The following is a 15,898-nucleotide window of genomic DNA, read 5'->3' on the forward strand; positions in this document are numbered from 1 at the left end:
GGCGTCCACTCACCCTCTGCGCTTTCACTGGGAGCTGCAATCCTGAGCTGTTCCTAAACGGCCATCTTGGATCCACCCCCCGTTTATAAGGTTTTTTGAATCAGAGGCCTCCTTATAAAGTATATCACCAACTATGACGATATAAGCAAGACTGAAATATTCAATACATTGATATCGCATTCATTGTCATTAAAGGAGCTTATAGTAGTCTTGTAGTTGAATTGTTACATCCTGTAGTAAATATATTCCAAACTTTAGAAATTCCTTCTCTTCTTGACTCACTTCTGCTATTGGTTATTAAGATATGATGAGTAAGTAGCAACGAAAAATCTACAAATAACTCTTTTGATATTAGATAGTCAAGCATGGTTGAATGGCTAAATGTTTGTATAAACATGGCTTTATTTTTAAAACTTTTATTAACAGTTTACTCACAAAACTTAGTTTCCAATTTATTTTTACCTTTCTGAAAAAGAAGTCCTTAAACTTGTGTAATTAATGTTTTAAAATAAATTTGACATCCATTATTTCACTTTATCTTCACAACAATCCTGTGAGCTAGAAATGAAAGGTTTTACTATCCTTATTTTCTCATACAGTACACTGAGGCTCAGAAAAGTCAAGTGACTTGCTTGATAGCACAGCTTTTAAGTAGCATAGCTCACTTAAAAGCTTAATATTAATATACTTAATAGTTTGAGTAATTATACTACTTTATCATGATTTTTCTAAGTTTTATATCTCTGAAATATATAACCCAATACAAGAATGCAATGTAGACAAATTTTGGCTGACTTAGCAAAAATTCCACTGCTTCTTTCAACCTGGCTTCTTTTCCTTTGTTTCTCCTCAGTCCTCTTAAGTGCTGTCTTTCAGAAGAGTGGTAGGTGCTCATTCTCCTGTCTGCCATATCTATCCGTGAAATTTTCAGAATCTGTATCTTTCTTTTCCTCTACTCATTAAAAATGAGTACAGGAAATCTCTCTTTTCCTCTACTCATTAAAAAATAACATTCTTCACATAATTTCCTTAAGGACAGTGCTCTGAGTTTTCAAAATCAAGCCCTTGTGAATAAATCATTTTTTGTTTTCAAAATACAGTTTGCATCTTAAAAAGGTTCCCTTTCTGGGGAAGCAATGTCTTAATGGAAAGGAGTGGTACAAAGGGGAGCTACAGCACCCTGGCTGGAGCAGGAGGTGCATGGGACAAGAATTCACCCTTGAATGTCTCTACATTTGTCAACCACACACTATTTCAGATATAAGGCTAGAGCAGCTTAAATTACTTAAATTACTTGAACTGTACTACTTGTGGAGTAAAAATGGATACAGGCTCTATGGTAAAGGTTGTTTGAAGTCGGTTTGAAAGATGGGTTTGCTCTAGGACTCTGGCTTAGGAACAAATATGATATTTGTTAATATTGAGAACAACTTAAGCTGTATAACAGCTATTGTAATCTCTCATTTGATTGGTATGAAATTAGCTGGATGACAGGTATTATAATCCCTCATTTCAGTGGTATGAAATTAGTTTCCCTGTCTAAATACGTCTATTATTTCTCAATCAACTTTTTTAAACTTTTGAGTTGAGTTTCCACTTTTTAGGTTAATTCAGAGATAAGTATTTCACAAAGATCATTATTCTAGAAATGACTTTGGTTCATCTCTTTCTCAACTGTTTTACTTAACAATGCTATTTCCGAAAGCTTACATGCACATGTATAAACAATTTCATAATCCTTCATATAGTTTATCTAATAGTTCCAAACCCTAGCTTCTTCTCAGAATCACCTGTCGAGCTCTTTTGAAGTAGTGTTCATCCCTAGGCCCTACCCTTAGGTTAGCTGATTCAGCTGGACTGGGGCAGGACCTTCCATGCATGCCCTTTGGAAGATTATGATGTATAGGTAGTGTTACAATCTATTAGTATAAAGCAGTGTTTTAGAGAGGTAATAAAATATGTCTATCTTAAGAAAAAAGTCTTAATAAACTTTGAAATGGAGGACAGTTTACTATATAAAGATTACTGTTGCTATGTCTGCAAAACTGAAAATCACTGACCACAGTATAGAATATACAATAGATTCCTATTCAGTTTACCTAAATAATTATATTAGCTCAAGCTACCCTAAGAAAATCCACAGACTGGCTAGGTTAAACAATAGACATTTTTTTTTTTTTTTTTTTTTTTTTTTTTTTTTTTATTATTTTTTTTTTTTTTTTTTTTTTTTTTTTTTTTTTTTTTCACAATCTTAGAGACTGGATGTTTAAGACCAATGTGCTGGTTGGTTTCTGGAGAGACCTCTTTTCCTGGCTTGCAAATAGCTGAATTCTCATTGTGCCTTTCCGTGGCCTTTCCTCTGTGTGTATTTTGGGAGATGGAGTGAAGTGAGTGTGTGTTAGGGAGAGATCTGGTGTCTCTTTCTCTTCTTGCAAAGACAGTAGTCCTATTGGATTTGTGTCTCACCCTTATGATCTCATTTAACCATAATTCCCCCATTTAAGATCATGTCTCCAAACAGTCACACTGGTGTTTAGGGGTTCAATATGTGAATTTTGGAAGGGACACATTCCATCCATAATAATAATCAAGCAAAAATTAATTTTAAAATGGCATCTTAAACTGATATATTCTTCAGTAAAATTATAACTGGAATCAGAAATCTAAACATCATGGTTTCTCTGAATCTGGGCATGACTTTTGAGACTTTTGACAAGTTAATCTACCTACTTGTAAATATCCTGGTTCAGTATTGCGGATTTAACACAAAGTTAGCAGATTCTGATTCTAATTATTTACTTTAGTTAATTTGGTGACACACTTCACAGATGAAAATGATAAAATAGTAGAAAGAAGAGGGTCTTGGAGTACTTAACCAAAACAGGATATGGTTTCATATTAGTTCCTTTTTTTTTTTTTTTTAAAGATGGGTGCTTCACTCTGTCACCTAGGCTGCAGTGCAGTGGTGCAATCACAGCTCAGTGTAGCCTTGAACTCCTGGGCTCCAGCAATTCTCCCACTTCAGCTTCCTCCATAGCTGGGACTACCAGCACATGCCACTGTGCCCAGCAAATTTTTAATATTTTTTGTAGAGACAGGGCCTCACTTTGTTGCCCAGGCTGATCTTGAACTCCCAGACTCAAGCAATCCTCCTACCTCAATTTCAAAAAGTGCTGGGACTATATGCATGCTCCATCACATTTGGGTGGTTCCTATTTTTAAAAGGCTTGACGTTTTTTAAATTATGGTGACCTAATGTATCAGGTGAAGCAGTTTATTTTTGGGGAAAGGAAAAGACAGGGATGTGAGACCTTGTGACTCACACCAAGCACCACCCATCATATACTGTAGGGAAATAAAAGGTCACCATGGAGTCCTCCAGGAATAACCTCAAGGAATGGAAACCAGGCCGACAGGCAAAGGGCATGCAAGAAGGTACAAGACAGTGTATATCATCCAGAAAGTGAAGGGTGACTGATGCTTATATGTTTCCCATATCAGACATGCTTAGAAACATAATTGGGTAATTGCTAGGCTGATTTTAGACTATACATATAAAAGTGTTTCATCTTTAGTGCATACTCAGGTGGATTGTTAGTGGCATTGCTGTTTTGAGGAGGGTACTGAGAGTATATCTGGACTTAGCAGGACAGTAATCTCTATTGTCACATAAAAGGGAAAGGGGGGGGTCATTGAATGAATGATGTGAAGTTGCCATTTCTAGAATAAATGATTGTTCATTCCCCTCCTTTTTCTCTCTCCCTTGGATTATTTCTAAAGCTGGGTTGTATGTTGAAAGAGAGGTATAAATGGTTTTAAAGCCACTTCCCTCTATCCCGTCATCACCTACACTAGGTATTTCTCCTAAGGGGATTCCTTTCCAATCTCCACAGCCCCTACTATCCCTTCCCTAGCCCCCCATACCCCAACAAACCACCATGGCATGTGTATACCTATGTAACAATCCTGCAAGGTTTGCACATATACCCCAGAACTTAAAGTAAAATTATATATATGCTTGGAAAAAAAGCCACTTCCCACTTTAAAATTCTTTGAGTTTCTTTTTTTAATTTCACAGACAAGATTTACTATTATCAAGGTGATTTTCATATTTCTGGAGTCACATACAATGATAATTGTGAAAATGCAGGTTCACAAGCCAGCACAAATCTAAGCAAAGATATTGAGACTAAGGTAAATCAGAGATTTCTTTTATTAATTTTATCATAAATTTGATTGAAACATACATGGTGACTCTTTTTTTCTTTTTGTCAGATGTTAAATGCATTTCAAAATTCCGGCATATATGAATATGTCAAATCTGAGGTCATCAAACTTCTGTAAGTACAAGTTTATTCAAGATTTTATGAAAGTAGGTGATAGATCATATAACCTTGACTTTAGATAACAATAACAAAAAAAAAGGAAAAGAGAAAGAAAGGAAAGGAAAGAAAGGAAGGAATAAAGGAAAGAAAGAGAGAGAAGGAAGGAAGGAAGGAAGGAAGGAAGGAAGGAAGGAAGGAAGGAAGGAAAGAAGAAAGAAGGAAAAGAAAAGAAAGAAAGAAAAAGAGAAAGAAAGAAGGAAAGAAGAAAACGAAGAAAGAAAGAGAAGAAAGAAAGAAAGAAAGAAAGAGAAAGAAAGAAAGAAAGAAGAAAGAAAGAAAGAAAAAAAGAAAGAAAGAAAGAAAGAAAGAAAGAAAGAAAGGAAGGAAGGAAGGAAGGAAGGAAGGAAGGAAGGAAAGAAAGAGAAGGAAAAAGAAAGTTAGTTTTCAAATAATGAAAATATAACTGTATCCAGCAAATTTCTGTTCCGGGCAAGAGTTGTTACATACAAATTTTTAATCCTTATACTTGGAGAGAATTATAAGGTTATTGGTGGTGGTCAGTCCTAACTGACTGCTATGATGAAAGATAATTATAACTTCATGGAAAACAAACAATTCAACCGGTTTGTTTTTAGGTCATACCTTCCCTAAAAACATTCTCTTTTAGTTTCCTTAATAATTATCATTCTTGCAATGGCTGTGGAAGAAAGACAGTATTTTAAGATAACATTTGTCTAGATAGACCTTTGAAGGGTGCCTGAAGATAGTGGTGTTAGGGCAGGATGCAGGGAGGAGGGTATGGTGTATGTGGAAAGAGTAATGAGGGTAGAGCCCACTTGTAATTTGCTAATTGTTAATATCTATTCTGGGGAATTCTGAACTCTCAAAACAAAACAAACAAAAAATCCAGCTGACCTAACCAACCTACTTACCTACAGACAGACAAAAACTGGAATTTATCATAATTATTTGAAAGTGAAATTATGGATAACTTAAAAAATTCTGATTGATATGGCTTTGGTTTGAAAGTCTCTTAAAATAACCTCTTTTCCTGATTAAAGATAATGTACTGAATATATAATCGAGATGTTCTTCGTTTAGAATTATCTTTCTGAGCTTCCTCATTGTATAGATCTGCTGGGGCAGGCTAGTTAAGTATGGAAAACCATAGGAAAAAGATTAGCACTGGCTTCTAAATACTGGAAATTGTCTGGAAACTGTCTTTTGAATGCTTCTCTGCCCTACCTTTATTTTCTAATTTCTCTTTCTCTAAAGTGAAGTTATTAGAAAAATTCTGGGCTGGGTGCGGTGGCTCATGCCTGTAATCCCAGCACTTTGGGAGGCCGAGGCAGGCAGATCTCAAGGTCAGGAGATCGAAATCAATCTGATCAACATGGTGAAGCCCTGTCTCTATTAAAAATACAAATAAAATTAGCTGGGAGTGGTGGCAGGTGCCTGTAATCCCAGCTACTTGGGAGATTGAGGCAGGAGAATCAAAATCAAGGCGGAGGTTGCTGTGAGCAGAGATCATGGCATTGCACTCCAGCCTGATGACAGTGAGACTCCCTCACAAAAATAAAAAATAAATTTAAAAAAATTCTGAATGAGAGCACTGGTTTTTATTGTATTATAGTAAGACTTCATGCTAATCATTTGTTGGCCAGTATTCCGTTTCCCATATGTGTTTGAAATATCCTGATTTTAGTTTGTGGTACTTATTTTCTTCCTCGAATAGTACCTGTGACAGTATCTGCATATTTTTCTTAATATTATCTAAAGAAAATGTGATACTAAAATGTGTGAAATTTCATGTATTCACAAAACATCTAAAAGATAAGAAATAGTACATTAGAAAATTTCTGTTGTTTCTAGGCCTAATGATAATGGTTCAAATGTACAGTTACAGCTGAAATTCAAGTTTCTTCCAGCAAAGAGAGTTAGCATGAGGACTAAAATCAAGGCTATATTACACCAGATGTTGAAAGACAACATGGCATCCTGGAATGCAGTTCCTGCTTCCATTGAACTCAAGGGTATTTGACTTATTTCCGTTATTTTCTATTATGTAGATTTTTTTCTGGATTTTTTTTTTAAGTACTAAAAAGTAAACTAAGAGTTTTAGTAATTTGGGGAAAAAATATGCATACCTTACTCCATCACTCCTACAAATGACTTAGTAGTGGAAGGGACAGTGCTATGGAATCATTGCCTGAAGAATGATAGGAATGAGGGTTACTTTGCAAGCATGGATATAAATTTGGAAGCGTTTGCCTATTATGTATGGAAAGGGGGTGAAAGGTTCTAATTGAAGTATCTTTCCTTTCTACTCTCTGCTTCTGTCAGAATCTCATGACAAGAAGCAGATTTAGGACTTTCTTGGTCTTTCGGTAAGGAGATTGCAGGAGTAGGAACAATGTTGGGGATGGGAGTTCTTACCAATTCTTGTGAAAAAACTGAAGTAATACACTTCTAAAGAAAAGAATTGTCTGGAATAATTCCCCAGAAAACAAGGCAAAAAATGAGAAGATTTTGCCTCCTTACAGAAAGGGAAGTTTGTAAAGATTGCGAAGGATCTGCAAAGGCCTTGAAAAGGCCAGCTAGGTGATAAGCATGTAGTTTCAGAGTCCTGCTTCATGGTTCTTCTAGACAGACAATTAACCCTAGTGTACTTGAGGGCTTGAAAGGTCAACATTTGCCAGTTACTGCTCCTTTGCCACACAATAAAGACCCCATCACCAGTGGACAACTAACAAGAAGTGAACCTGAGGTAGAACTTTTCAAGATAGTAATAACATTTTTCTGTAGGTAGCTTTTGGGAAACAGGGATACATTGGTTACTGGCTCTCTGTGTCCCATAGTGTGTAGTCAACATTTTCTAGTGTTTTTTTTAGTTCCCTCCTCTTCTCTTCTCTCTAAAGACTTTTACCAATAGGAAAAACATTTAAATTTAAGTTCTCAAAATTTCATGATTCATTCTTAGTAAGGAGATTACCCTAAAGAGCAGGATGGGCCCAATGAAGTGTAATTTTAATTGGGGCATTTTCCTTAAAATATATATAAGTGTCAGCATTTCAGAGTAAAGAGAATTATCACGGGAAAGAAACCCCTATCATGATCTCTTAAAAAATATTTGTAAGAGTGCCAGCTTCTTAACAGCACTGAATATTTTACTTCAATAATTGTAAAACTGAAAGCTTTGTTTTTTATTCCCATTTCTCTTTTTCTAGACTACCTGGTAGAGATATGGAGAGATGGTTATAATGTAACAAATAAGAGTCAGAGGGGCTGAAAATACCTGAGCTACTCTAAATAGTTAAATGTTGGACAATATTGGGTTAGGAAAGCTAGCATTTATGTTTTTAGGTTGAAGTCAATTGCTTGGTGATATTTGATCAACTTTATGTTTTGTTTTGTTTTTCACTTTCAGAAATCAGCAAAGCTGCTTCTGAAATGCTTACCAACAACTGTAAGTTAAGGATACTTTTATTATAAGTTTGATGGATTCACAGGTATTTTTCCATCATTTTCTATGAAATATATCATGTGAAAATCCATAGAATACTTTCAAAATTACTGGATATATCAGTTATTGACTTGGAATTTCTTTTTTTTTTTTTTTTTTGAGACGGAGTTTCGCTCTTGTTACCCAGGCTGGAGTGCAATGGCGCGATCTCAGCTCACCGCAACCTCCGCCTCCTGGGTTCAGGCAATTCTCCTGCCTCAGCCTCCTGAGTAGCTGGGATTACAGGCACGCGCCACCATGCCCAGCTGATTTTTTGTATTTTTAGTAGAGACGGGGTTTCACCATGTTGACCAGGATGGTCTCGATCTCTTGACCTCGTGATCCACCCGCCTTGGCCTCCCAAAGTGCTGGGATTACAGGCGTGAGCCACCGCGCCCGGCCGGAATTTCTTTTTGAAAAACATTGGTCTATTAATTTTGACATTTATTAAAAATTATACAAAAAGTTAAATGAAAATCGATTCCAAATAATAAAATTGTGAGTGAAAAATATATTTAAGTATGTTAAAATGAGAAAGATTGAAGGAAATGACAACTTAGGATAAGAAGAAAAGATAAAACCAGGCTGTATCAAATATATTTAAGATAAAAACATCTTAAAAATTATTATTATTTTTTGCTTTAGAAATAGGATGTTGCTATGTTGTGTAGGCTAAAGTGCAATTCACAGGTGCAACTGTAATGGACTACAGTCTGGAACTCTTGGGCTCAAGGAATCCTCCTGCCTCAGCCTCCTAAGTAGCTGTAGGCCTATAGGAGCACATCACTGTCGAGTTACATCTTTTAAATAAATTATCTTTAAGAGTATCATGTTGTCCACAAGATACATCCATGCATTCATTTACTCCGTGGCTATTTATGGAGTATCGATCAGGAACTATGCATATACTATGCAAAATGTAGATATCAAAATTTCTACCTTCAAGAATCTGCTTAGAGAGACAAGAGTTATAACACATAGACACAACAAAAGACGGTGGTTGAAAGATGCTTGAGACTGGAAAAGAGGACAAGTAAGAACCACTCGAACCAAGACAGAATAGAGAACCATTATAGGATTATCTTGTAGAAAACAAACATCATCAATTAGGAGATGTTTAATAATCACTGATGAGTTTCAAGTAATTTTTAATGATATATTTTTTATAATGCATAATCAAAGATATCTGCTCTTGTATAAATAAATCCTTTCTCTAGGTTGTGGGAGGCAACTAGCCAACAGTATCATAACTGGCAACAAAATTGTGAACGGAAAAAGTGCCCAGGCGGGGGCATGGCCATGGCAGGCCAGCATGCAATGGAAAGGCCATCACTACTGTGGAGCCTCTCTGATCAGCAGCAGGTGGCTGTTATCTGCAGCTCACTGCTTTGCTAAGTAAGTCTGAAAATTTGGTTAAACGAAGGATGCTGGGTGCAAAACTATTTTGGATAGTTTGTAGGGGTTAACTTAAGGTGTGAAGCTTCACCAAGGCCATATGAAATTTACAATCACATAGAACAATTACAATCACCTGTGTAATTAAGGGGCCGGAAAAGCATTTAAATTAGGGAAAGGAGAGAAAAGCCAATGGAAGTATTAATTAACATTTTCCAAATAGCTACCTTGGCCTGACATTAGGTGCTATACTTACATCATTTCACTTAATCACAGCATTCAATTCTGCATGGAAAGTATAATTTAACCTATTTGAAGACGAGGAAACCAAGGCTCACTTAGGAAATGCGACAAAACTTGAGTAAGATCAGCCAGCTCTTAAATAAATTGAATGTAAACTTGAGTATGTCTGACTCCAGTTACTAGGTGTTTCCTTGTCTTGCCACCAGAGGCTTATAATCTATTTTTTAAAAATTCAATGTCATACATGAAAAGTTTGAGGCCGCATAGTATCATAAACATGACATGTATTATAAAGATAGTAAGTGCTACGGAAATTTGAAGAAGAAAGCCAGGACATCCATCTGATGTAAAATTTAATCTGGACCCAAAAGTTGAGTATATTCAAAGGAAGGTAAATTGTTCTACCAAAAAGACACATGCACTTATATGTATAACACAGCTCTATTCACAATAGCAAAAACATGAAATCAACCTAGATGCCCAGCAACGGTGAATTGGATAAAGAAAATATGAGTCACATACACCATGGAATACTATACAGCCATAAAAAAGAATAAAATCATGGCCTTTGCAGGAACATGGATGCAGCTGCAGGCTATTATCCTAGCTAAATGAATTAATGCTGCAAGAGAAAACTAAATACTTCATCGTGTCACTTGTAAGTGGGAGCTAAACATTGAGTACATATGGATACAAGGAGGGGAACAATAGACATTAGGGCCTACTTGAGGGTGATAGAAGGGTAAGGATCAAAAAGTGCTGTTGAAACCAAGGGTATGTGGTAATAAGACTAATTCTGGATCCCATCCATTTACGGGATTGAGGATGCTCATAAGATTTCTGATCAAATTCAATGTTCAGAAACAGTGGAACTGAATAAGCAGGGGAAAACATCAGTGACTCTACTTGAAAGGATTTTCAAAAAGCTGACAAGTCTGAATCCTTAGCATTATTTTTATGTGACTGCAACATTTACAACAGCTCCACGTCAAATATATTTTATAAAATAAGAATTTCAGTGGCTTACAATGTTGTTTGGGAACCTCGTGCCTTAAGGTTATGAGATAATCACCGCTAACACTGTCGTGACCTAGAAACTGAGTATATTCTAATTACATTGTGTCTTCTAGGAGAAACAATTCAAAAGATTGGACTGTCAACTTTGGAACTGTAGTAAATAAACCATATATGACACGCAAAGTACAAAAGATTATTTTTCATGAAAATTATAGCAGTCCTGGGCTTCATGATGATATTGCCCTCATACAGCTTGCTGAAGAAGTTTCTTTTACGAAGTACATTCGTAGGATTTGTCTTCCTGAAGCCAAAATGAAGCTCTCACAAAATGACAATGTTGTAGTTACAGGGTGGGGAACACTTCACATGAATGGTAACTTTTTTTTTTTTTTTTATAAAATCATAATAGCTACATGGGAATAATTATTTAATCAATCAATTATCCCCTCATGCAATTCATTAATAAATATTCTGAAAAGAAAACCAAGTGGTGGGACAAAAAGCACGACATCAAATTGTCTTCACTTCCTAAAATATCTCTGGGAATGGGAATTGGAAAAATTGAAATTATGTGTTAGGCAGCCAACTATTACAAACACCTGAAAATGACTAATCTAACTGGAACCGGCCTGACTCATGGTGACCAGGAGAGCCTGGGTTATGCTGTAGACATTCTTTGTACCAGCAACGTCTAAGATCTCCATAATATGTAGCACTTACTGTCTTTAGGTGCATTTCCAGTGATACTTCAAGAAGCCTTTTTGAAGATTATTGACAACAACATTTGCAATGCCCCACATGCATTGTCTGGCTCTGTTACTGATACAATGCTATGTGCTGGATTTATGTCAGGAGAAGCTGATGCATGTCAGGTATGTCTAGTTACATTATCCAATTGTTTTCTCCCAAAAAGTTACTCAAATGGAAGTTCTAATCCACATAAAATATTGTTTGTGTTAATGGTATTGACATAGTAGCTTTGTATTTCAATACACCAAAAATGTATTAATCCCATTTATGTAGCAGACACCAGCCTACATGCTAGGGATGTGGAGGTGAACACAATCCTGCCCTGATGAAGTTTTCAATCTGGGAATTCATAAAAAGAATAATACTTAGAAGAAGTTTACAAGATGAATTTTGTCCTATTTTCTGGGCAACCAGCAGACCTAGAATGTGGTCTTCTCTGTATCCAGAGATGCAACAGGAGTCTGGGCATGTGCCTATGCCACTCATTCCTCAGAGGCTTCATCATAGACACTTCAGCTCAGTGCAAGCAGCTAAGTCATCTCCATATTCAGGCTGCACTCATGATATAAGTCAAACTCTAGTTTGCCCAAGTCGACATTTGGCAGTTTTAGGCCACATGTTCTGGTTTGTAGCTGTCTTGTGTTTTAAAAAAACAAAATCCTAAGGGTTTCAGAGTTCTCAGCTCAAAGAGACTGGATTGGTTTCAGTGGCCAGGAGGTATTGGTAACACCACAGGAAAGGTAAAAGGAAATTTTTTGTTAAGACAAGAAACATTTTTTCTTTTCTTCTTCTAGAATGACTCTGGTGGACCACTAACTTATCCTGATTCCAGAAATATCTGGCATCTTGGAATAGTAAGCTGGGGTGATGGATGTGGTAAAAAGAATAAGCCAGGTGTCTATACTCGAGTGACTTCTTATCGCAATTGGATCACATCCAAGACTGGACTCTGAAAGAAAAGTAATCATACAAAGGAACATAAAGACAACTGCAGGCTTTCCTTATCTGTGGCTTTGGGAACTTTTTATTTTGATTGTTGGTAAACAAATCACTTTATATACAAAAATATAAATGTCTTTATTAATATTTAGTTATATCCATGACACTGTCTATGCATTTATTAATCTTTTAAGTTAATGTAAAAGACAGGAAGAGGCCGGGTGCAGTGGCTCATGCCTGTAATCCTAGCACTTTGGGAGCAAAGGTGGGTGGATTGCTTGAGCCCAGGAGTTTGAGGCCAGCTTGGGAAACATGGGTAAATCTGTGTTCAAAAAAATACAATAATTAACTAGGCATGAGAGCATGCACCTGTAGTCCCAGCTATTCAAGAGACTGAGGTGGGGGGATTGCTTGAGCCCAGCAGATCGAGGCTGCAGTGATCTGTGACTGCACCACCACTGCACTCCAGTCTGGGCAACACAGTGAGATCCTGTTTCCAAAGACAAACCAACCAACAAACAAACCAAATACAAGGGAAGAAAAGAAAGAAGGCGAATATATAATTTTTCTTAACAGCCGAGTTCTGATTCATTTTACCATTATATTCAGAATTAACCTTAATTTGTTTTCCAGAATCAAAAGAAAATAATAAATTTTGTTAGTATGAGAACATATATAGGGGATTTATCAGATGTGTTACTTTTCATTATGTCAATTATAATTTCATTTTGTTAAACTGGAATATGTGGGCCAAACAATGTACATCCATTTTTTACTTATATGTGAAATAATTCATGTACCTCATAAAATCATGCAATCTTGCAGTGAAAAAGGAGTATCAGAGGTCCAGCTAGACTGAGTCTTTTAATTTACAGATCAAAAAACTGAAGACCAGAGAAGAGAAATGATTTGCTTAAAGTCACTCTCCATCATCTCTGATAAGTTGATAAATTTATCCTTACAAATTTGTCCTCATTGAGTTTAGATCCAAAATTTGTCAGGAATTATAGGATGATTTTTAAGTTGCAATTATTTATATAGCATTTTCTTCGTATTCATCTTTTGTCATTTGTTTACTTTCTCTTGCAGCAAAAATAGCATGAGGTGATCAGTGGCAGAGAACTGTGTGGCATCTCCTTATAGTAAAAATGCAATCATACAGAGGGCTAACTTTGCAATCTCCACAAATAATTTACCTTTTGTAATTTTCTAAATGTAAAAGTCACCAAAAATTTAACGGGCATTAAAATAAACTAAAAAAAACAAAAAACAAAAAACTGCTTTCTTCAGTTGTTTGTGGAATTACTTTTCTTTAAATTATGGCTCAAATGACATGCATATTGACATTAAGCAAATCCATAACCAGCTGTGACAAGATGGCGTCTTTCTCGCCTCACTTCTGCTTCACACCAGCCACACATATTTACCGAGTCCCTAGTGTGTTTCAGGAACTGTCAGGTATAGATACAATGTCTTTCTTCAAGGATACCACATTCGGTGAATAAAAATAGTAGACACATACATAATTTTGGATTGTGATAAATGTTATGAAGGAAACAAAAAGTAATGTGATGGACAATGATGGAGCAGATACACCGTTCTTTAGATTGGGATGTCTGAATAGCATCTCTGAGTGGGTAGCCATTTGAGCTGTACCTAAAAAAGGATGAAAAGCCAAAACAGAAAACATTTGAAAGAAAAGATATCCAAAGGGAACAAATATAAGATCCAGAGAGAGAGAAAAGTGAGGTGGATATTTTGGTCAGAAAGAAGGCCAATATGACGGGAGCCTAGTGGATCAATGAGTGATGGTAGGAGAGTAGATGGAAGAGGTAGCTGGGGGCCAAGTCAAGTACCTCTTAGTAAGTCATGGTAAAGACCTTGGATTTTCATTCTAACTGCAATTGGAGGCCAAGGAGTTTTCCAAGAAGAGGGAGTGAGATGATCTAATAAACACTTTGAAAAGATTACTTAACTTTGATGAAAAGAATGGGCTAGAGTGGCAGTGAAGAGAGGTCAAAGGTATTACAGGCTGTGCAATGATTTCCTTGTCTTATAGATAGTTAATTCAGAAGTCAGATGTTTACAAACGTTTAATTTATCCCCAACCTTGTGAGTTCAATCACAGTCTGTCTCTTGCTTCTTCCAGGGGGAAACAAATGAAACTGAATCAGTAATAACCCCAATATGGAAGAATGAGGGAAGTGATTGGAAGGAAAGGGTGGAAAGGAATTTGGAGGAGGGTGAAAGATTGGTAGAGAAAGAGAGCATTTGTGAGACTAAGGGTTCCATGAGAAAGGAATGAAGAGTGAAGGTTTCTCAAGACTGAGACTCCCTGGTTGAACAAGGAGGGATATGATAGCATGAGTAGCCAATCTCCAGGCTTGGTGTGGAGGTAAGGATCAGGTGGGGCAAGTTATATAAGGTAAAGCAGTTATTATCCAGACAAAGGGGGATTCTCTATGGGGTGCAATAGCCTTTCAGCCTTTACTTTTGTCTTAAGAACTTAGAATCTTCACATTCATATGGACTCTATATGTGATGGATCAGCCAAAAGTCATGTTTTTTTCTTTCTTTTTGGTAATAATAGACTGCACCATCCTGGCCTTCTGATGTTAACAGCATGTTGAAAAGTTCACACAAGCAAAGAATTAGAGGTCTGCCTTAAAAAATGAAACCAACAACACTAATCACAATGCATGAAAATTAAAATGCTAAACTGACAAAAGTATCATTATTTGAATTACAAAACTGGTCACCATTTTATTAAAAAGTAAAATATTTTCCTAAATAAAGTGCTTTTACTACTCATAAGTGGTATGGAAAAGAAACCAGAAATGAGTGATTGAGACATTTTATAACTCCCATCCCCCAACTAAGAAGGACAAAACAAAATAAAACAAAAAACAACTTAGTCTAATTTAATTTTTTCTCTCTTTTTTCAACTAGGGGAAGTTGAAGTCCCTTTTGAAGGAGTCCACTGAGCAAGGATTTAACAAAGGGCATAACCATCACTGGCTAGCAGGGCTACAGCTATTAATAAATGTCCATGTATTCTTGAGAAACATAAAAAATCATGTGTTTGAAATATGAAAGTGCTTGTGATATAAGATATGGACATAGTCTTGTGAACTATGAAGCATAAACCAAGATCTTTTTGTGAATGTACCGCTAATTAAAATCGCACATTTTTTTAAAGATTGAAAAAAATTAATGCCATACATGATAGCACAAAGTTGACAAGGTTGTTCCCTCTTTCTTGTGAAGCCTCCAATTAACCAACTAGTTTGGCTTTAATAAGGAATTTTTGAAAGTGACTTTCTTGTTCAAGCATTGTGTCTACTATAGAAACATCAACTTATCAGTGGATGAGAACTATCCTTTTTTAGCTCATAAGGCTAAAAAATCTTATTGTGCAATACAGATTTTTATATTAATGCATTCAAGGTATGCTTTTGGTGAAAAATGAATCAGAAAAGAAGAGATGAAGTGATGAAAGTATCTAAAAATGTTTTAAAGTTTATTTTTTAAATTTGGTCTTATATATCAGTCTAATGGCTCAAAGCCTAATAGAAGCTCTTTTCCACTGACTGGAATTTTTATTTTTATTTTTTGGCATACCCACAAATATCCTCCTGTTCTCTTCATTAAGCTTGTCATTTGCCATTTCTCATGACTTAAACACTGTGATCAGTCATGACATCTATACTCACTGCCCCTGCCCCAT

The 15,898-nt window shown here is 36.1% G+C and overlaps 1 protein-coding gene across 1 annotated transcript in view; it reads left to right on the forward strand.

Annotated features, from left to right (window-relative positions):
• Positions 1-13,432, forward strand: part of TMPRSS11B (transmembrane serine protease 11B) — a 23,310-nt gene extending 9,878 nt beyond the window's left edge. The window contains exons 3-10 of the mRNA XM_017516554.2: positions 4,079-4,194; positions 4,276-4,340; positions 6,198-6,358; positions 7,753-7,791; positions 9,045-9,222; positions 10,596-10,855; positions 11,212-11,354; positions 12,027-13,432. Of these exons, the coding sequence (XP_017372043.1) occupies positions 4,079-4,194; positions 4,276-4,340; positions 6,198-6,358; positions 7,753-7,791; positions 9,045-9,222; positions 10,596-10,855; positions 11,212-11,354; positions 12,027-12,185 (1,121 nt within the window). The 3' untranslated portion in view covers positions 12,186-13,432. The remainder of the gene's footprint in view (positions 1-4,078; positions 4,195-4,275; positions 4,341-6,197; positions 6,359-7,752; positions 7,792-9,044; positions 9,223-10,595; positions 10,856-11,211; positions 11,355-12,026) is intronic.
• The last annotated feature ends 2,466 nt before the right edge of the window (positions 13,433-15,898 follow it).

The sequence above is a fragment of the Cebus imitator genome, unplaced genomic scaffold (genome assembly GCF_001604975.1).
Source record: "Cebus imitator isolate Cc_AM_T3 unplaced genomic scaffold, Cebus_imitator-1.0 Scaffold594, whole genome shotgun sequence".
Lineage (NCBI taxonomy): Eukaryota > Metazoa > Chordata > Mammalia > Primates > Cebidae > Cebus > Cebus imitator.